Raw genomic sequence first — 21,550 nt, 5'->3', positions numbered from 1 at the left:
CGTCTCCCGTGGAGCTGGATGCTCCTCTGACGCAGCAGGCAGAGGTGAATCGCAGTGTGCTGCAGCCCCACGACATGAAATCTTTCCTTGCATACGAGCAGCATGTAGCTAAGATTTGCCTCATTGAACAAGCATTTGTAGGAAAGCAATTTCCACGCCTGTTGCTGCAGTGTATTACAGCGGGCTGAGTCAGCTGTCAACCAAACAGGTACATTTATATAAAACTCTACACACGAACGCACATACATGAGTAGATGTCTCTGTACGAAGTCCTTACAAGGAGGCAGATACAAGAAAGTCAATAACCGCCCTGGGAAGATCTTGCAAACTCAGAAAAACGGAGCATGAGGATTCCCGTTTGCCTCCACCAGCTGACAACATCTGACACGATGTGAAGTGTCAGAGCTACACCGGGGGGGGGGGGTGTCTTTCCAGCAAGTAAATCCCAGCTCTGCCCCCCCCTCCCACACACACACATTTCCATGCAGTGGTTTTGCTAGTTCATGAGGTTTAGTATTTTTTAAACCGCTGACAGCGACCACTTCCCCGCTGTGCCAGTGAACTGGAAAAGCTCCGGGTGCATAGTGCAAGGCTCACTTAAACTGTAAGCCCTTGCTTTCCTCCCTTTGAAAATAACCCACCAAAAAAAAGAAAAAAAGAAAAAAAAAAAGGACGGAAGAAAAGAGGGACAAAAAAGGCTCGGGCCTGCCAGAAGGATAACTCCGTAGCGCACCGTGCGCTCTAACAGGCACCGGGCGATGCGGCGTATGGCTGTCTCCCTCTAGCGCCGCCTCTGCGGCTCCAGCCGCCTGCTGCCTCGCCAAAATCCGTGCTACCCGCCCCGAAAGGAGCGGCACGGTCTGGGGAGAGATCCGCGGCTCTCGGGGGGGCCCGCGCGGGCCGCGGAACCTGCTGGCGGGAAGCGCCGCTGCGGCGCGGCTGCCTCTGCCCCGCTCCCCTCAGGGCACGGCTGCTCCCGCTGCCGTAGCCCGGCGGGGCTCGTGACCCGGCGGCCGTTCTCTTTCAGGGCTCCCGGCCGCAGCCCCGGCCCGGCCCGGCCCGGCCCGGCCGCGCCGCGCAGGCCCCGCAGGCCGCGCTGCCGTGGCAACGGGGCCAGGCCGCGCCCTGCCCGGCACAAACATGGCGGCGCCCAAGCTCGCGCCCCGCCCCCCTCCCCACCCACCGGCTTGCGCCGCTGCCCGCCCCAAAGATGGCGGCGTCCACGTCACTGCCGTCGCGGGTGGGGGGACGGCGGCGGCCATGGCCATGGCGGCGGCCATGGCGGCGCGGGGCGCCGAGGCCGAGGCGCTCTTCGAGGCGCACACGGCGGCCGAGCTGCGGGCCGTGGAGCGGCGGCTGCGCGCCGGCATCGAGCAGAAGCGGGAGGAGCTGCGGCAGATGGTGGGCGAGCGCTACCGGGACCTCATCGAGGCGGCCGACACCATCGCCGAGATGCGCCTCAGCGCCGAGCGCCTCCTGGGCGCCGTGCGGGGGCTGCAGCGGGGCGGCGCGGGCCGGGCCGGGCTGCCGGCGCCGGTGAGGCCCGGGCACGCCGCGAGCGACGGGAACCGGGGGCACCGGGCACCCCGGAAAAAGGGGCCGGGGGAGGGGACGTCCCGGGAGGGGGGGAAGAGGGTGACGGGGGTCCTGGGGGGCCGGGGAGGACCGGGCGCCCCAGGGAAAGGGACACCGGAGGGGGACGGGGGTCCTGGGGGGACCGGGCAGCCCGGGGAAAGGGACACCGGAGGGGGACGGGGGTCCTGGGGGGACGGGAGGGGACGGGGCAGCCCAGGGAAAGGGGACGCCGGAGGGGGACGGGGGTCCTGGGGGGACCGGGCAGCCCGGGGAAGGGGACGCCGGAGGGGGACGGGGGTCCTGGGGGGACCAGGCGCCCCAGGGAAAGGGGACGCCGGAGGGGGACGGGGGTCCTGGGGGGACCGGGCAGCCCGGGGAAAGGGACACCGGAGGGGGACGGGGGTCCTGGGGGGACGGGGGGGACCGGGCAGCCCAGGGAAGGGGACACCGGAGGGGGACGGGGGTCCTGGGGGGACGGGGGGGACCGGGCAGCCCAGGGAAGGGGACACCGGAGGGGGACGGGGGTCCTGGGGGGACGGGGGGGACCGGGCAGCCCAGGGAAGGGGACACCGGAGGGGGACGGGGGTCCTGGGGGGACGGGGGGGACCGGGCAGCCCGGGGAAGGGGACACCGGAGGGGGACGGGGGTCCTGGGGGGACCAGGCAGCCCAGGGAAGGGGACACCGGAGGGGGACGGGGGTCCTGGGGGGACGGGGGGGACCGGGCAGCCCGGGGAAGGGGACACCGGAGGGGGACGGGGGACCTGGAGGCCCAGGAAGGTGCTGGGGGAACTGGGCACCCCAGGGAAGGGGGGCCCAGAGGGATGGGGAGCGGTGAGGGGACGGGGCACCCCAGGGACAGCGGGGTGCAGCCGTGGTGCTCCCTGACCAGGCTGCGCAGGCGCCGCTGCCTGCACCCGAGCGGTTCTACCGCGCCGCGGCGCAGATCAAGCTGCTGCTGGAAATCCCGGAGAAGGTGTGGAGCGCCATGGAGGCCTCGCGGTACCTGCACGCCACCCGCCTCTACCTGCTCTGCTGCCACCTCCACGGGCTCCTGCAGCTCGAGCCCGGCAGCTCCCGATACAGCCCCATCCTCGCCCGCTTCCCCATCCTCGTCCGGCAAGTCGCTGCCGCCAGCCACTTCAGGTGAGCAGCCCGGCGCCGGCCTGCCCTGTGGTCTGCTGCCCTTCGATGGCTCCAGGCCGGGAGGAGATGGGGGAAGCCCTTCCTCCTCCTCTGCTCGTACTTGACCTGCAGCCTGAGCGCAGCTGCCTCTCCCCAGCTTGGCTCCCAGAGCTGCTGCCTTGGCCTAATCCCCCAGATTAGCACAGGCTGCAGCTCTGCCCAGCAGAGCCCATTCTGTGTGAAAAGCTGAACTGACTGGCAGCTTTATCAGTTTTCCTGTGAAAAGGGGGCTCTTCCAGAGAAATGCAGCAAGAACACAAAATTAGCAGGATGCAGGAACATATTAGAGTCACACCAGGGCTCTTATTTCCAGGAAACCTGCCTTTTTGTCAGCCTAAGGCAGGAATTTCTCCCCTAACTGTTTAACAAGCTAGATAGTACTAGTTCTACACAAAGAGAAAGTAATGTTCTCAGAGGGGCTTGATAGGTTGCCAAGAGGTTTTGCTGCAAGTAACAAAGTATTGAATGCAGTTTCTGTTGAGTATCACGTAACCAAACCTGAACCTTGAATATTTAAGTCAAACACTGAACTACTTTCCTCCAGTGTATGGTGACTGCCTGGCTCATTTCCTTGCTAGATCCACCATCCTGCAGGAGAGCAAATCCCTGCTGAAGTGCCGGGCCGTGTCAGACCAGGCGGTGGCAGAAGCACTGTGCTCTATCATGCTCCTGGAGGACAGCTCTCCACGCCAGGCCCTAGCAGACTTCCTTTTGGCCAGGAAGGCAGCTATCCAGCAGCTTCTCAACCAGCCACATCATGGTCAGTGTGGCTAGACTGCCTTCTTTCTTAACTCTGGGTAACCCACTTTGCTTTATCTCCTGCTTGCCCTGCAGCACGCAGGCAGAAGATCCGGGGACATTAGTCCTGTAAAGCTCGTGATGGCAGGGACACAGCCACTGTGCATTACTGGAATGTTGTAGCTGACAACGCTGGCAGCGTTTTGCTGCAATGCTGCATCAAGCATACAGTGGCTCATGCCAGCCCATCTTTAACTGAGGAAGCAGATGATGCACAGAGCTAAGTCCTGTGCCCTGCAGCCCTTCACTGGAAATGTTTCTCTAGAATCACAGGCCTGCCTGTCTGCCTTGAAATGTGGGGCTGGTCATACCTCTGATAAAAGAGCTGCCTTTACTGAAAGGCATTTCTTTACAGGTGCAGGTATAAAAGCTCAGGTGTGTTCACTGATGGAGCTGCTAACCACCACCCTGTACCAGGCTCATGCTCTGTTTTACATGATGCCCGAGGGGGCACCCTCAGATCCAGCTCTGAGTTGTGGCTTGCTCTTCTCGACACTGGAGAGCACCACAGGCCAGCACCCAGCTGGTAAGCACCAGGCAGCTCTGGCTTTCTGGGCTTGTGGGGCAGGAGGCTGCCATGGTGCTGTGCTGATTTCCCCCATTCCATGTGTTTCCAGGGGGAGGTGGGGTTCTGGAGGATGAGGTGAAGCTGAGCAGCTGGTTCAGATACCTCCCGGCATCTGTGGTGGAGTTCCAGCCAGCCCTCCGGACCCTGGCACACCCCATCAGCCAGGACTACCTCAGAGATACACTGCAGAAGTGGATCACCATGTGAGTGTGGCAGCATTGCTGTGCCACTGCACACAAAGTGGCCTCCTTTGTAAGACTTTCCCAGACACCGCAAAGTCTCTGTGCCAAAGCAGCAGCACAAAGCAAATCCAAGCTCACTTGCTGACTCCAGACAGGCAGTGCCTTCTGCTGGCTCTGCTGTCCTAAAAACCAAGCTGTAACACTCCAATGTAACAAACCACACGGACTCACCTAGGGCTGCATAGCAATATTTGTTTAGAGTTCCTGCATGCTGCAGTGTAACCCACCAGCAAACAGAGAAGGAAACTCCTTACCTGGCTCTTCAAGCTCCTGGTCCAGCACCTCCTTCCTCTCACTACTCTTCCACCAGACTGTGAGGAGAGGCAGCCCGACCCACTACACATTTACAGACCTCCCAGCTCCACCCCTTCCCACCACACTCTGCCCTCTGAAGTGGAACAGGCTGGCAGCCCTTCCTCCCACCTTAGCAACCTTGTTCGTCATTTGTCAGTCCTGTATTGTGAGTTATCACCTGGAGCCCCTGCCAGGGTGGCCAGCTGGTCCCTGCAATCAGCTGCAGCCTGCCATGGGGCATGGCCATGCTGGCTGGCCGGCCAGGCGATATTTCCCCAGCAATGCATCCCAGAGCACCCTGCATGTTCTCACTGCCTGTCCGTGCTGGCTCGCAACAGGGCAGCAGTTAGTGTAACAGGGGCTTTTCTGGGGTGCTAGTGCACTGTTGCAGCAGTGTTTCCAGCTTGGATACCCATCACAGCCCCGGGTTTCTGCTGGGGGGCACATGGCATTCCTGCTAGGCCCTGCTGTGAGACCCAGGATGCGGCTGCCAGACTCACTGGGAGGAAAGGGCACCCTCAGCAGGTGTTTCCCCCAGGCAGAGTCTCTTGCTGAAATGTTAAGAATTTCCCCACCTTATAGCAGACATTCTCTCCTGCCTTCCCTGGGGCTGTGCCTGAGCAAGTCAGACTGAAACAAAACATTGCCTTCAGGTGTAATGACGACATCAAGGCTGGAATCACTAACCTGCTGGTCTACGTGAAGAGCTTGAGAGGCCTGGCTGGGATCCGCGATGCGGTGTGGGAACTGCTTACAAGCGAGTCAGTGAGCCAGCACTGGGACACTGTGTGCCGTCGCCTTTTGGACAAACCTGCTTCCTTCTGGGAGGACTTGCTGCGGCAGCTGTTCCTGGACAGGTTACAGGTGGGTGCTCCGCACCAGCCACTCCCCGGGTTTCCCTTGAGCGAAACCTTGTTGTCTGCGTGGCAGCCAAGCTTCCTCAGCAGAGCTGGCTAGGGGATGCTTCTGGGCTAAGCCTCGTGCAGTTTGGGGCAGCTGGCAATTCATGGAGAGCCAGGGAACTTTGCTGTGTCCTTCCCTATTATCTAGGACTGTACATTACTGCCTGTGAGCCAGCACCTAAATAGTGATAAGGTGGCAGGAAGCGCAAAAAGGGTGCTTTTCCCTCATTCTCTTTCAGACACTAACTAAAGAAGGATTTGACTCCATCTCAAGCAGCTCCAAACAGCTTCTCATCTTAGCCCTACAGGAACTTGAAAGCAAGTCCAGCACCTCTGTCCCTAGCAAACACATCCAGTTTGAACACAATGTGGCCCTGTTCCTGTGGTCAGAGAGCTCTAGTGACCTGCCTTCAGATACCGCTTGGGTCAATGTGGCAAACCGCAGCCAGTTCACCAAGAGTGGCCTGTCCATGAAAGCACAGGTGCTCACTCCATGTGTTCAGAGCTTCTGCTCAGCTCTTGACTCAAAACTCAAGGCCAGATTGGATGACCTTCTGTCCTACCTTCCCTCGGACTCCTCGCCTGCCAAGGAGGCAGCTCCCACAGTGCTGTCTCGCTCTGCTTTTGACCGATTCGCCGACGCCAGCGTTGTGGAAGGGCTGCTCCGTGACCACTGCGTTGCCTGCATCCGTTATGTGCTGGGCTGTGTGCGCGAAGAGCTCCAGAGTGCCCAGAGCCTGCTAGGAGAGCAGGCAGATGCTCCCAGTGATAGCAAACTCAATGCTGTCCTCTTCATGGCAAGACTCTGCCAGTCCCTGAGTGAGCTGTGCCCTCACCTGAAGCAGTGTGTCCTGGGCCAGTCGGGCAGCACGGAGACAGCACTGAAGGAAACCCGCTCTGCAAAGAAGCTGGGGAAGGGGAAAGCCCAGGAAGTGAACCCTGCACAGGCCAAGTGGCAGGAAGTGAAGGCAGAGCTTTTGCAGCAGAGCCTGTTTGCTTACCAGATATGGAGCTCAGCTGTCACCAAAGTAAGTGGCTGTTTCTGTCATCACATGTTTCCTATGTGGGCTCCTCTCATTCAGCTCCCTGCAGTCAGTGCTGCTGCTCCTTAGCTGGTGCCAGCTCTTGAGAGCTCACGCCATTGCCACCACACGGTGCAATCAGCCTGTGGGAAAAGGAAGCAGCTGCAGCTTGAAGGTGGCATCCAGCAGATCTGCTGTAATGGGATGGTCTTTGCAAGGTTCGCTTGGGGAGGAACAGGGGATGAGGGAGGTCAGCCTCCATGGGAAGAAACAGGCTGCACATTTTTTATTGCTCACATTAGAACTGTCTCTCCTGTGACTGTGTGCTTTTGTATTCTCTGCTCTAGGCTCTGGTTCAGTGCTTTACCCGCACTTTGCTGCTAGACACAGCAGGCTCTGTCTTGGCCACAGCCACCAACTGGGATGAAATTGAAATTCAGGAGGAGACCGAGTCTGGAAACAGCGTAACGTCAAAGATCCGGCTACCTGTGCAGGTATGAGAAACATCCTCTCCCAGTGCAGAGAAACAGTCTGTCAGGAAGAGAAAAGCATTGGTCTCCAAAACCACTGCTTTGTCAAACATGCACCAGCCTTTGTCTTTTGCAAGAGTGACTTCAGGGACACCTCATTTAAGGAGGCTTCAGCTCTGTATTTAGCAGGTCATTTATCAAGAGGAATCTCTAGACTTAACAACTTGTGTGGCTCAGTAGGAAAGCCAGCATCCTTCTCACTGAAAGTCAGGTGTGAGGTCCAGGTGTGCTGACCTGCTGTGCAGTTTGCCTGGTGTTATGGTGACAGGGCAAACTCTTCCTTGTGCTGTTACTTGCTCTCTGCAGTGATTATACTTTAAGGACAGAGGTCAGGGGAAGGAAGTTAACACATTTGTCACTGCATATTCAAATAAACGAGCTTGGCCCAGATCCTTTGGCTGAGCCAAAGAAGGACCCGCATTTGCCTTACACATAGAGGCCTGCAGGAGAGGTGATTTCAAGAAATTCAATGCACTGAAAGACAGGACTGTAAAAGCAGGACTATGCAAAACCTGAGGCTTGCAGATTTCCTTAGGCTCTTAGGGAGGGCAGGAGTGACAGTTGCAGTGATAAAGCAGGTGGCAATTCCATGGAGGGAGAGGAGGGCCAAGGCAAGGAGGAGTTCAGTGTTTGCTCAGTAAGAGAGAGGCTGGACAGGACAACAGTCTCCTGCAGTGACATTCAGAAGGTGGATTTTGTCGACTCTGAAGGAAAAAGCACTGGAATGAAAGCTCAGGATAGTTTGGAGGTAAGGGAGAAGGACAAGGGAGTAAACAGTGAACCCAAATAGCTGGTGTTGGGATCAACTCTGATAGGAAAAAAGGCAGAAAGAACTCCATTTTGACTGCATTCAGCTGAAGACTTCCTGTTGAAAGTACTTGTGTGGCTTCTAGGACCATTATAACCAAGTGTCTGGTTTATCAGTAGATGAAACCTTATGAAAGACTGAAGCCAGGCTATGGGGGCAAGTAGATCTCAGTGGTAGAGATCTGAGGTTGCTGAGGAAGCAGGACAACCAAAAAGAAGTCATCCCCTCGATAAAGCTGATGTAGCTTACATACCACATGAAAATAATACTTACCCGTTTTTTAAACAGCCATCCTGGTACGTTCAGTGCCTCCTCTTCAGTCTGTGCCAAGAGATGAACCGGGTTGGAGGTCACACTCTTCCAAAAGTCACCTTGCAGGAGCTGCTGAAGACTTGCATGGCAGAAGTACTTGTTGCCTATCAAAAGCTTTTAGAAGAGAAGCAGGAGAAGGTATGCGAGTGTGATCAGCTTGCTCACAGTGCTGCCCTTGCTGGAGTGGGATGAGAGGGTCACTGGATCATGAGGCAGTAATTATGCTCCTGTCCTTGGAACAGAAACCGTCCACCTGTGAGAGTTAGGTGGATGCATCCCTTTTCACCACCACCTCCCAAGAAAGATGAGGCAACAAGTAGATCTGACACCAGATTGCCTGTTCTGAGTGGTTTAGCTGGGTTGGTTGATTCTTGACTGTTAAATGTTTAGCCTGCAGCAGTCCTTTGAAAGCCCTGTTTACAATCTGAGTCAAGACAGCCTTTTCTTCTGACTGTCCTATTTGCAGAAAGAAGGTACCTTCCCCATGACCCAGAACAGAGCTTTGCAGTTACTCTATGATCTGCGGTACCTGAATATCATCTTGACGGCAAAGAGCGAGGAAGCAAAAGCCAGCAGGATCAAGCATGACTCTGGGTGCGGTATAGTTGTGGGATTCAGATGCCAGCAGCACCCTGTGGGGCCCCAAAACTGTTTAAACTTTCCAGCAGTCCGGAAAGTATCTACAGAAGTGGTGTCTTTGAGACAAGCAGAATATCCTGAAGAGCAGCACAGACACTCCCCTTTGCGCACTGCCCAGGAACAGGTCTGTCCTGTTGTTTGAGAGCCCTGTTCTCCTACTCCCTTCACTGATGCTAAGCTCACCCTCAAAACATAGGAGGAGGGATGGGATTCTGAGGCTGACAGCTCGGAAACAGCAACTGGTCCCCTCTGCTTGGATATACAACAGGCCTGTGTGTCAGCAGGGGTACCTTCAGAGAATGCTGCTGGAGAGAATAGTTAGGCTCCCACTCAAGAGTCTAAAAACTTGTCTATGTTCCAGTCTTGAGGCTGAGGCATCTTTTGATAATACTTATAGCAAGGTGAATTTTCCTGTACAGTTGCAGACTGTGTAGGTTGTGTTTGTATTAGCTGGAAACCATTCAAAGAGCTGCTGTTCTGCTAGGCAATTTCTGTTTTGCTTGGTTGCCTCTTAGGGGTAAGTTCCTCAAGGTTTCAGAGGGACAAATGAAACCACTTTGTCCTCATCTGCAGTCATCCTTCTTGTATCCTACTCTTCTAAGATGCAACACTGACAGGATTCTTCTGCTCTGATTGTAGGATTGAGAAGGTGATTGACTTCCTGGAGGGACACATAGATCCGTTTGACTTGGATGTTTTTACTCCACACTTAAATAGCAACCTTAACCGCCTGGTTCAACGAACCTCTGTAAGTTCAGGAAAAGAAAAGAATGCATCAGGAAGCACTGTTGCAAAACAAGTTTGCTGCGCTCTACAAGGGCAGCTTTGGTGGGTTTATAAACAGCTTAATACCCAAAGATAACTACTGGCGCACTTACTCAGGAACGCAAAAAGTATTTAAAGCAGCTGAAGATAAGAGTAGCTTGCTGAGCTGGCTAGATAACACAGTCATGCATGGAGTTGGCTCAGCTTTATCTAACAGGATTCACTGGAGCCTATGTGATACTAATTGGGTTAAGTAGTACTGAAATAGGCCTAGAGCTCAATTCTGATAATAGCTAGCAGCACCAATCAAAAGCAAGAGTTAAAGAGGGTGAAGAGAGACTTAATATCCAAACTTGAAACTTGGATAATTAAACAACTAACCACAAGTATTCTGGAACATTACCAAAACTACAGTAGACTCCGTGGGAGTGTGCCATTCATCTGATCCACTCCACAGATGTCCCCAAATACTAGCAGCTCCTTCATGTCTTCTAGGTTCTCTTTGGCTTGTTGACTGGGACAGAGAACCAATACACTAGTAGGAGCAGCACTCTGAGCTCCCAGGAGCTCCATAATATCTTGCCATTAGCATCCAGTCAGATCAGGTAAGTTATTCAGCTACGCTGTGCATTCTCACATCTCTTCAGGAAACACTTTTAAAACTGTTGCTCCTGTGCTACCAATTGTATTTCTTTATTCCATCTCTTTAAGATTTGGACTTCTGCCGCTAAGTATGTCCAGCTCACGAAAGACCAAATCTGCTACCAGAAACACAGAAAGAGTTCAGGTTGGTAAAATAAAGCCATATTAACTTTCTGCCAGTGCTCATTCTCCCACCTACACTATAACTTGTAGGGAAAGAAGAAAGTAGCCAAACAGTAATATTTAAGCCATTTTTTATTTTCTGTAAAATAGGAGAACCATTATGGCAACACAGCATGAGATGGTTTGGATTTCCCCTTGCCCCTCAAAAAAAAAAAAAAAAAAAAAAAAAAAAAAAAAGACAAAAAACACTGAGGGGCATCTGGATTTTTCCTTTTGGCGTACTGCTCTGCAATCAACATAGGCAATAACCACTATGAAAATGCAGTGAACACTTATACAGATGAGGCATTTTGAGATCAATGCATAGACTTGGTTGATTTAAGGATGGCTGCAAGAAATGTTGAAGAATACTGTCTAATTATTTGAACTCCCTTCTAGTATGATGCTGACCTTTAACTCCTGATGAAGTCTCGCTTGGGTATTTAAGCCTGTGTGAACTGAGTGGCTTGCTTCTCTTGCAAATGCTTTGTGCTGTCCAGTGTTTGAGTTTTATTAGCAGACAACTATTACATTGCTACATGTTTCCCACAGTTTTAAATATCTGTTTAGATGGAGTGCTCTGTGCTGAGGGCAGAGCGCTAAGGAATACCTAAACAGTATTTAGCAATCTGTTTCCTTTAGCCATTATTAACGTCGTATCTATCTGTGGTGATGTCCTTTCACGTGGAACAGAACAGTAAAGACCTGATTTTATCAGAGCCTAGACTGTTACCTGAGATGCTAACTTTTACTCTGCAACTCTTATTCTCCATTATTCAGAAGCATTAAGATCTAGACATTGTGTAAAGGTTGTATAAAAGCCTGAAGCTTCAAAATGAAGGTACACTTTACCACTTACAACTTAGGCATAGTAGACTGTAGAAGTGTGTAGTAATGTCTGTCTCGCTCCTACTGCTCCCTTCTCCTGTTGTAGCAATAGCAAAACTTATATTCTGCACTGGCCACACTATTGTCCTAAAACTGTGTTCTTTTACCTAGTAAAAGAACCCAATTTAGGGACAATAACACTTCTCTGAATTACTGACAGATGCTTACCTCTTTTATGCTAAAAAGGTTCTGGAGAGGTTAAAGTCCACAGCTGCTTAAGAATACCTCTCTACACAGAGGCTAGAGCTGTACTTTTAGCATTCTGTTATCCCCCTTGCATTGAGAGCAACAGCTTCTTCCCTCTTGCAATACAGAAAGTTTTTTTTTTTTTGAGCATTGAATGATATCTGAGAAGTTAACTGTTGCTAACAGCAAGAAGCTATGCTTGTACCACTCAGAACCACCACGGTCCTGCCTATCACCTATAGCAGCAGTAACAAAACTTAGTTTGGGGTTCAGGCTCAACATGCCTGAGAACAGTTGTTCTGCTGTAATCTATGCCACCTTGCAGCTTCTGTAGGTGAGGATATGGGGCGGGGGCGAGGGAGGGAAAACAAAAAGGTATGCTGTAATAGTTATTGACTCTCTCTCTCTCTCTCAAAAAAAAAAAAAAAAAAACAGGTTCCACCTCCTGCACTCACAAGAACAGACGATGAGACGTTCCGCCCTGGCTCTTTGTTCAGGCAGCTTGTAACCGAGGAAGAAGACACAGCTGCACCTTCTCTCTTCAAGCTGGGATGGCTTTCAGGCATGACTAAGTGATTCAATTAAAAAATAATATATATACACCCCAAACCCATACATTTGTCTCTATATTCATCTTCACACTCTCCTCTCAACAGGGTGTGGTAACACCTTTACTGTTATTATCAGAAGAGGACTACTTTTCCATCCTCAGGAAGATCCTAGTTTGCTATTTAAATCAGATACCAGTCAGGGTGGTCTTTGTAATCTGGCTACTGAAACAGAAGTCTATCTGCTCTTTTACTTCCTATTCCTTAGGAGTTGTTAACCTTAAAGTAGTACACAGTTCAACAGAAAACAAAACATTTCAGTTAAATTGGTGTCTGAGGTCTACTTCCTCCCTGTTCAACACCCCCTTTCCAGGCTACTCTGTGCTTTCCTCAAGAGATCACAACTCTGCTATCTAAAGGACCCCCAATGGGCACCTGATATTTTGGCTACAGCTGCCTAAGCTTTCCTGATTCTATTTTCACATTTTCTTTTTAATACTGTAGCAGTAAAGATCAAGCAAGATAAGGCTCATCACACACTAAGCTGAGTGGGAAGTTGTAGCTGTAGTAGTCCTAAAGGATCCCAGTAACAACAGATATTCTCAGCAGCTTTTTGAGTGTAAACAAGCAGTTAACTAGCATCATGCCTTTAAAAAAATTATGCCAAAGAAATTTTTTACTATTTTATTGAAATTAAAAAAGACTTATAAAACTGAAGATGAATGTTTGAAGGAACTTTACATAAAGCAACAAACTGCTAACAAACAGATTAGGCAGTCAATTGGAATTGGACTCATTATGCAATCCTATAATACAGATGTGGATTCCTCGGTCTCACCTTGACATGTACTTTATAACCACCCCAAAAAGAATCCTATAAAAATTGCTTCAAAGCCCCCTTTGCATTGCAATAGTGCAGCAAACCACAAGTAAACAATTTCCTGTTAACCTGTTATTTCAAATATAGACTGAAAAGGCAACAGGCGTTTTGTGCAATTCCATTTTAACAAACTTTAAGTTGAAATATCAAATCTACACAGTGCTGTCCCTTCACAGAAGGCAAGGAACTGCTGGTTCATCATGTAGGAGGGCGTCCCCGATTCTGTAAGCTGTGGAAGTGTGCCTCCTTCAGGATCTGGTTGATGTGGAAGTAAGGACCTTGACTTAGTGCAGATTGCTCATGGAAGGACTGGGAGGTGACAGGACTGGATCCTGCAATTATCTGGTTTAAGCTGCTTTCTGGACCACTTGCTCTGTCAGGGCTGTTGATGCTACTGCTACTACAACTGCTGCTGCTGCCGCTATCACTGCTGGAGGACTATGAGACACAAAAAGAATGTTAACAGCAAAATGACACAGACATTTTTCTCTCCTGTTCACAGTGAAACACCTCAGTTAAGCAAATGCTCTTTAGAGTAAGTCCCTCCCTTCCACATTTTCAGGCTCACATTCAGCCTGATGGACTAAAGTACATCCACCAAGTGTGCTTTCTTGGCATTCACTGCTTCAGTTATTTTGCCAACACCTGAAAAGTGTCAAGGAGTAGAAGGGATGAACAAGCTTTCACCCTGGGGCTCACTGACCTCCAGTATATTGAGCTTCAATCTTTTGGTTTTAGGCCCACCAGTTCTGCCCCCATGACCCATATTAGCACTAGTGAAGTTTGCTGAATCCATCTGAGAATTGGAAAATAAAGAACATTCCTACTGAATTGCATGTGTCAGTAAAGGCAGGCAGGACATTAGAAAAAAGCTACATTGTTTTTCACATCAGTTCTGTTCTAGCAGACAGTTTAGGTAAGCACCATGCAAAATATCGTTCTAGAAGTCAATTTTTCTAGAATGTGATTTGAAGCATCCAAAGCAACAGGTTGTTAAAAATAAATGCAACACAGTATCTGTTTTAAGTCTTTGAACACCTTGATATACATACAGCTAGTATTTTCCCAGTAAGCACTGGGACTGAAAGGTTAACTTGTGATTTTCTATACCAATTTACTTGACAGTACAGTAAAAGGGACAGCCATCAAAATACTTCTATGTGCAGAAAACAGAACTCATGATTTAGCTCACATAAGAGGACAGGGCTCATTCATCAGCATTTAGAAGATAAACACATTGTAACAATGCTAGAAGAGCACTAAACCATGATTTTCAGTGTTTCAAAGACATAAAAATCATTTTAAGGGCTGCTAAGGAAAGACTTCTATTAGTTATAGCAGAAATATTTCGTTACAGCGTGATATGCTGTTCAGGACAATGCTGCAAAGATTTAAGTGCCTAAAAATGAGAAAGAGACTACTTCCTCCCATAAAATGTAAATTTAAAAAAGCAGCCAGCATAAATGACAGCAGATAAACATCTTTAAGTATTAAACTAAAACCACAGAAGGCAAAGCTTGGTGGCCACAGCAGAGGAAGCCAAATTTAAAGCAGTCAACAGTAATTTTAACAGCACCGCATCCAGAAATCCTTTAGAGTAAAATCTGAAGAATGGTGCATGCTGCACCTGGCATATCTGTCAATACCCAGCGAGACAGGCTCAGGAAGCCATTCTGTATAAATATTTGAGATGGACCAAAACGTCAAAGTCCCACAGCACTGATTACACAATTGATCATGAGAATTCAGCTGTATAAATAAAATAAATGTGCTTTTCTGCTCAGGACCAAAAATGCTTTAGTTTTGTTGTAGTATAGCAAGCAAGAAAACTGTGCCGAGGCTGCAATCATGCTGCATGTTAGATCCAGGTAGCAAGTAAAGCAATTAAAAAAAATATATATATATATATATATATATATCTTAGGAAAGCAACTGATATAACTATATGAGCAACCAGCTACCTCTCCTAATACTAGTAATACTAGCGAGAACACTAGAAGGACAGAGAGGAGCCACTAAATGGTATATGCTAGACCGTCTCATTTTGCACAAAGTGTAAATACTGAAATGCAACACTGTTATGCTTAACAAGTTACAGCAGCCTTGGAGAGAAACCCACCGCACAGGACACTTTGTTTCCTTTTAGTCTGTGTTCCTTACTGTTTTTCGTTACAGCCACCTTCTGAAAATCAAGGTAAAAATTGAAATGAGAACCTAGTATTACTTACTGCTAAAGGTTTCATGTTAACAGAACAAACATTTTAGAGCTATTAGTAAAGATCATTTTCTGTGTTTTTTTTTTCTTTTTTTTTAAGGCAGATTGTGTCCTGGGACGTGCTTCCTACATCTAAGGCTGTTGACAGATGCGGTTTATCAGACCCTCTTTATTTCCATTTCTCTAATGCAAAAAGTCACTAGCACGTGAAACCCACTTATTGCCCAAATCATGTCAAAGACCTACCAGTTCCCCAGGCTGTGGTGCACATTCTGTTAGGCATTTGGACTACAATTAGACAAAAAAAGAATCCTTAAAGTCATAACGTCAGCAAAGTCAGTTATCTACACAATGAAACAATGTTTTAAGTGAAAGGGCAAAGGAAAGTAGTCCAATGAAGGCTTTTAAGTACCTTAAGTATTGAAAGGGCATCTTCGAAGCTTATCTGGCTCCTGAACTCTTTTAAACATCACACTGAGTGGTTGTAAAATTCTAAATAACTTTCAAATAAAAGACCAGATAAACGTTTTAACCAATCCACTGACCAGTAATGTAGCATCTCAACCACTAATCATAGGAACTTGAGAAACAGTCATTTAGACCTGGCTACTCTCAAAAGCTTTCAAGATCAGTTTAACTGACAAGTAATTTGTTTTTAATTAGAATTTAAACCAGCAATACTCTTTCTTACTAGGGTAATATTTGAGGAGAATGACATAGGTGCAATGATAGACAAAAACTCTGTTTTGAGATAAACAACTTTTTCCTGCATCAGTAACCTTCTCTGCTGATTTCTAGGCTCTGGGGAATCTTGTCTTCAGTCAGACTATCAAAAGAGGAACGTTAAGAAATGAGGTTTTACAGAAGAAAGTTATTCAGGAAGGAAAAGAATTAGCCAGAAACTGAAGACTCCCTTCCTTCCCAGGAAAAATCAGTGCAAAGGACTTTTAATTGGTGATTCTCTGGGTTGTGCAGGCCCAACTGCACATTCTAGTAATTCCCCTTGAGTGGCTGCTTGCAGCATGCATCTCATGGGATCTGCTGTCATTCTGCATAACTTCATGTACGAGCAAGTAGATGACTAAGAGTAGGAAGGGATTTTGACAAATTTATAAGCAAGCATAAAGGAAGACAACAAAGCTAACCTCCTTGTAAGTGGAGAGGATGGAGTATAGCCTGAACAGGAAATCAGATGTGGTGGTAAGCACACTGCTTTGCTAGCACTTAGTATTCAGTATAGTTTTCTAGCTTTTTATGTGCATGTTCATGGACTGAACTGCAATGTAGAAATTCTGTGCTGTCCTCATGGTAGTTTTCATCTACAAGTATGGGAATGGTTTGCTTCAGGAACAGCAGGAATCACACATCTTTATAGAAATCTGCCAAGAAATAGCACTGATAAATATTGAAGAGAATCTCAGCCTCCCTCCTGTAAGAGTCAAAGCCAAGAATGCTGACTACCCTGAATGAAAGGACAGTCCAATCGGAGAAAACAGCGATAATCTCTCTCGAAAAAAATCTCGCTCATGTGAGCAGTGTGACTAGAAGCAAACAATGCAGGGATAACATCACAGAACACCCTACATCTGAACTGCCACTAAGACAAAAAATCTCCCTTCATTTTACATATATTGCTGTCATCTTTGAAGAGTAAGAAAAAAAAAGAAAGGAAAGAGATATAGAGATATCCTGCCATAAGATAAGCTCAGTTTTAGTAACAAAGCCGCCTGATTTTCATAACAAGGTTATTTTTTCAATTAAATCAAGCTGTATATGAATAAAATCACTAACTTTCAACTGAAGGCAAAACAAATTGGTACTTCAGCCAATGTGTTTCATAAAAGGCCGGTGAATCTACGCCCTCAGATGAAAAGCAGTTCTCTTCTCATGTACTCTTTGAAAGTTACAAAATGCCCCCTGTCTCCCCACACACGCTTTTAGTTCTACAGCTAATGGGGAATTTTAATCTCCACGAGCTGCCTTTGTAAATGACAAACTATCAGGAAACTAAATGAAAGTGTTATAAATGGCCAATAATTTCAAAGTGACATGAATCGGAAACACTCGTGCACTATAAGCACAATAATTTCTCCATTTGGCACAGGAAGTCCTTAAAGATACATTGGAATAAGTGATTTAACTTCATGGTTCGAGTTTCTGGGCATGCTCAATTCAGTGATCCAACATTACAAGAAAACAAGCAAAAAGGAAAAAAAGCTCTATTCATCAGTAGAAGACATTGTGAATTTTGTTCCCTAGAGAAAGGGAACATTGATTTTTCTAAAACTCTGCATTCAGCCGGCACATTCCTCCAATTCTGCATCAACAGTAAGAAATTCTACTTGCCTGCATATCAGGGTTTAATACGTTAAAACACTTCTACAGCACAGATGCATGCATGAAGCAGTAGTCTTAATGTTAGCTTCAGCAATTCAACTTTGCACTGATTTTGCTGATGGCATGGCAGGCAGCTCATATCCATGCTGTTCTTGCAGGCAACCCAAACAAATCAGCAGTTAAGGACAGAGTTAAGGTCATTCACTCTCGTGTGGCTACTACAAGACTATTTCCACTTCTACAATTTAGCGGCTTTACCCAATCAAATGTCAAGTGTTTATACGACAAGCAAAGGTGCTTCTGTCACTCACCATTAAAGTTTTTCCTGATATTCTTAATTTCATTACTCCTACTTCAATCCCTTGTTCCATACTAAATTCTTCCTCCTCCCGCCATAAAGCTTGTTTAGTCATTAACTACTCTACACACGAAGAGGTGTTTAACCTGTTGGACAAGTGATTCAGCGTCAGATGGCAAGCAGCTATTTAATGTTCTACCCGTTATACCCAAGAAACAAACAACTTCATCACAGCAACTCTTACTTCTGGCAAAACAGTAATACAGATACCATAAACATAAGACAGCTCTCCTGTCACAGCAGATACCTTCACGATGAACACCTCCACTGTTAGAATATTTTCCGTACAATGACTTCTAAAGGTGTAACGGTTTTTAAAAAAGTATCCCTGACAAAAACAGTGATGGGATACACATTTAAGATGAAATGAAAATCTAAGTACACTTTGAAGCCATTATCAAAAGAGAAGAGACAGGTTGCTCCAAGTTACGTAGCTCACAACACTTTGTGCAATCAAAGTTCAATTAACAGTTCAATAAAACTGCAATTCTTCATAACAACTCACTGCAACCAGCCTTCAAAGTGAAAGGGCTACACAGAAGAACACTAACTGTATTTGAAAATATATATATAAGAAATACACTTCATTAACTTTCAGGGACACAAACCAGTAGGGAGCCTCCTCACTCTATGCTCTTTTCATTGTCACATTGCAACAGAATTATATTACTAACTAGAAAGCTATATAGTGAATTTTCAGATAATTAATACCTGAAACAATTTAGGAAATTAAGCAGCATACTTTGGAAATCAGCATTAGAAAAAAAAAAAAGAACCATCAAAGCTAGCAAATATGGCAGCAGCTTTAGGAAGGTGCAGTGAGTGACCAATTCTGGACATAGCTCAATGTCCACTTCCATCAAATAGCACTTACCAATTGACTTCGCAATACTCTTGCAATTTAAATAACTACTTATGCTGCAGAACAGCCAGGGAGACTAGAGAAAGTGATAAGAATTTATCCCAGTCCAACAAAAAAATCATAGCAAAGACAAACAGAAACCAGATAATTTGAGTTCAGGTCCTTCAGCTTTGAATGAACAAGTCTTGCTTAAACTGCTGAACATTTTTCAAAGATCAAACAAATGCTATTGGCTGCACGGGACACTCTAATTATATATTACAGAAGTCAGAGCTCCATTGTAATGGGAAAGTGCGTTTTCGCTTCCTACTACGTATGTTGTTATAAGTAAATACAAATTTGGAAGAGTACGCAGCCAGGCAAAGTGACCGCATGCACTTGTAATCCACTGTTTGGTTCTGGATGTGTTATACCTGATCTGAGACAGCAAAACTAAAAACGGCAGTAAATGCTTTTCCTGAGTATTTAGTTTGGTACTACGCATTAATAATTATTAACACATCATTCAATAAAAGATAGGCACGTTCATGGGAAAACATACTGATTTCCAAATTGTATTTTACAGATTCCAATCTTTGAAGTAAATCACTGAGCTAAGCCTCAGGACTTCTTACACCATGCAAAACTTGTGTTTTCATTAATAGCTCTCTGTGAATAAAATTTCATGGAATATTCCAACCATCATTTAAATGCAACATTAAAAGAAACTTAATTTGCCTGAAAAGCCTCTCACCTCAGTGTCCCAAGAGTCCTGAAGGACAGTATTTCTGGTATTACGCTTTGTCTGGGGAATGTGACTGTCATCTTCATTACCGTTCCGCCTCCTCTTCCTGAAGGAGATTGTGGTAGAAAGGAGAAAAAAAAAATAGCAGTCCACTGATTTACTTTCTACTTTGTTTTCTAAAAATGAGTCTGCAATAAAAGCATGAGAACTTGATAAACTAATGAAGTTTCCTTCTAAGGATCCTTCTAAACCTTTAATCTACAGTGGGCTTTCATATTCTCCTTGTAATTGTTCTCTACAGAGTAGAAAGAAAACTATGACCTTTCTCACAAAGGAGCCAGGATGAAGTTTTCATATAGATTTAAGAGACATGAATTCATATCTGCCATCAAAGCTAGCAATAAGCATCTTTCTAAATAAACTTCTTTGATGATTCTCAGCTTTGCCACCGCTCAGTACTCAGACACTTCTAAAAATACACCTCTGGTTTTGAATGACATCTGACTGGCTATGAAAAGCACTCAGGAAGAGCAGCACTAACTACATTTTCAATAAAAACTCAATTAAGTACATCTTGTTTACATGAGTCTACAATTAGTGTCTACGATGGCTTCCTTCAGTCTCTCAATTCTCACAGCATTCGAAGTCAAGTCACATTCCTCAGCAATGTTATTTCTGATGGCGAACGAAAGCTTTGCAATCGGGGTGTTGGAAAAAACACCGTATAAAAGGCCAGCGCCCTTCGCGGCTTCGGAGGCGTTTGCCGTCCTCTTATGACATCAGTGCTGCTTCACAGCAGCGTTGCTGTAACGGCAAAACTGTTGTAAACTGACTTCTTCCAGCATTAGTAGAAGTTTAATAGTAGCGTCAAATCAAATCATTCTTCCCACCATACAAACGCCACAGAGCTATGGACTTCAGTGTGTTGGGCGCTGCACAAAATCTGGAATGGAGCTTTTTTTTTTTTTTTTTTTTGAAGTAATATATATAATCACTAAAATGACTCAAATAAAAAATGTTTACAGCTGGACTTGTGCTTGCAGAAAAGGTCCAGCAGCAGCCTCAGCTGCCAGTGTTTGGTCAAGGCCTGCAGGCCGGGAGCTGCCTCCTCCTCCCTCTGCCACCCCAGCACTGATCACCCCAGCCCTGCAGCCTCCCCCTGTCCTGTCAGCAGCATTTCCCCCCCTGCTCCCCACTAACTGCACCAGACACCCCAAGACTGGGGGAGGGGGGAAGGGGAGCACTCCTCCTGCCTTCTAGCCTGCTCGGCCACCCCAAACCTCCCTGTGGGGCTCTCCTCCCCCCCAAAATGAGCCGCTTCCCAGCGTGGGGTCCCTACACGCCCCTCACCCGTGCCCTCTAACTAACCCGCTCACCTGGGGGGAGCTGCTCGCCCCTCCCCCACGCTCCCTAGCCGAGACCCCCCCCCTTCCAGCCCGGGGGGGACCCTACCCGCCCCTCCTCCGTGCCCCCTAACTAACCCTCTCACCTAGGGGCCCCTACCCGCCCCTCCTCCGTGCCCCCTAACCGAGCCCCCCCCCCTTCCAGCCCGGGGGGGACCCTACCCGCCCCTCCTCCGTGCCCCCTAACTAACCCTCTCACCTGGGGGCCCCTACCCGTCCCTCCCCCTCGCCCCCTAGCCGAGCCCCCCCCCCTTCCAGCCCGGGGGGGCCCTACCCGCCCCTCCCCCACGCCCCCTAGCCGAGCCCCCCCCTTCCAGCCCGGGGGGAGGGGGGGCAGCCCGCCCCTCCCCCACGCCGCCGCCTCAGGCGCCGCTCCCCTCCCCCACCGCCGGCTCCTCTCCTCGCCTCACCTCTGCCTCGCTCCGCGCTCGCTCGGCAGCGGCTGCCGGCAGCTCATGGCGGGCCGGACCAGGCAGGAGGGAGGGAAGAAGGGTGGGAGGGAAGGAAGAGGCCGTCGTGTGTCGCGGTCGCCGCCGCCGCTGAGGAGACGCGTCCCCCTCCCCCCGCCGCTCGGCTCCCTCCGCCGCTTCCGGCGTCCCCGCCTCCTGCGCATGCGCACGCCCGCGCCCCTCCCGCCCCCGCGCCTGCGCCCTGCCGGCGGGCCCCGCCCCCCTGCCTGCCGCGTCACCGCGCACGCGCACTGCGGG

General features: G+C 48.5%; 2 protein-coding genes across 10 annotated transcripts; one reads left to right on the top strand and one right to left on the bottom strand.

Annotated features, from left to right (window-relative positions):
• Positions 1-1,269: 1,269 nt before the first annotated feature.
• On the top strand, positions 1,270-12,125 carry COG1 (component of oligomeric golgi complex 1). 4 transcript variants are annotated; one of them, XR_009960351.1, is made up of 15 exons: positions 1,270-1,536; positions 2,466-2,719; positions 3,337-3,518; positions 3,912-4,082; positions 4,174-4,327; positions 5,314-5,524; positions 5,802-6,590; positions 6,932-7,078; positions 8,211-8,372; positions 8,701-8,828; positions 9,513-9,621; positions 10,134-10,243; positions 10,350-10,425; positions 10,554-10,881; positions 11,952-12,010. XR_009960351.1 is itself a non-coding variant. In XM_062591853.1 (15 exons), the coding sequence occupies exons 1-14, from the start codon at positions 1,279-1,281 to the stop codon at positions 10,857-10,859; spliced, it is 2,769 nt and encodes a 922-aa protein (XP_062447837.1). In that variant the 5' UTR covers positions 1,270-1,278; the 3' UTR covers positions 10,860-10,881; positions 11,952-12,125. The 4 variants fall into 4 exon arrangements, 3 of the variants coding, with proteins under 3 accessions (XP_062447837.1, XP_062447838.1, XP_062447836.1); XM_062591853.1 differs by having other exon boundaries at positions 10,842-10,881; positions 11,952-12,125; XM_062591854.1 differs by lacking the exon at positions 10,554-10,881 and having other exon boundaries at positions 1,270-1,518; positions 2,430-2,719; positions 11,952-12,125.
• A 609-nt stretch (positions 12,126-12,734) lies between these two features.
• VCF1 (VCP nuclear cofactor family member 1) lies at positions 12,735-21,429 on the bottom strand. Of its 6 annotated transcripts, XM_062591857.1 has the most exons (6): positions 21,254-21,429; positions 20,023-20,244; positions 19,450-19,546; positions 15,064-15,126; positions 13,648-13,740; positions 12,735-13,382 (listed from the first exon to the last, which is right to left on the bottom strand). In XM_062591857.1, coding segments are annotated over exons 2-6 (495 nt in total). In that variant the 5' UTR covers positions 20,025-20,244; positions 21,254-21,429; the 3' UTR covers positions 12,735-13,142. The 6 variants fall into 6 exon arrangements, with proteins under 6 accessions (XP_062447841.1, XP_062447845.1, XP_062447840.1 ...); XM_062591861.1 differs by lacking the exons at positions 13,648-13,740; positions 20,023-20,244 and adding an exon at positions 15,406-15,447; XM_062591856.1 differs by lacking the exon at positions 20,023-20,244.
• Between the last annotated feature and the right edge of the window lie 121 nt (positions 21,430-21,550).

Source organism: Rhea pennata, chromosome 19 (genome assembly GCF_028389875.1).
Source record: "Rhea pennata isolate bPtePen1 chromosome 19, bPtePen1.pri, whole genome shotgun sequence".
Lineage (NCBI taxonomy): Eukaryota > Metazoa > Chordata > Aves > Rheiformes > Rheidae > Rhea > Rhea pennata.
The sequence above is the reverse complement of the archived record's forward strand: the minus strand, read 5'-3'. Positions and strand labels throughout refer to the sequence as shown.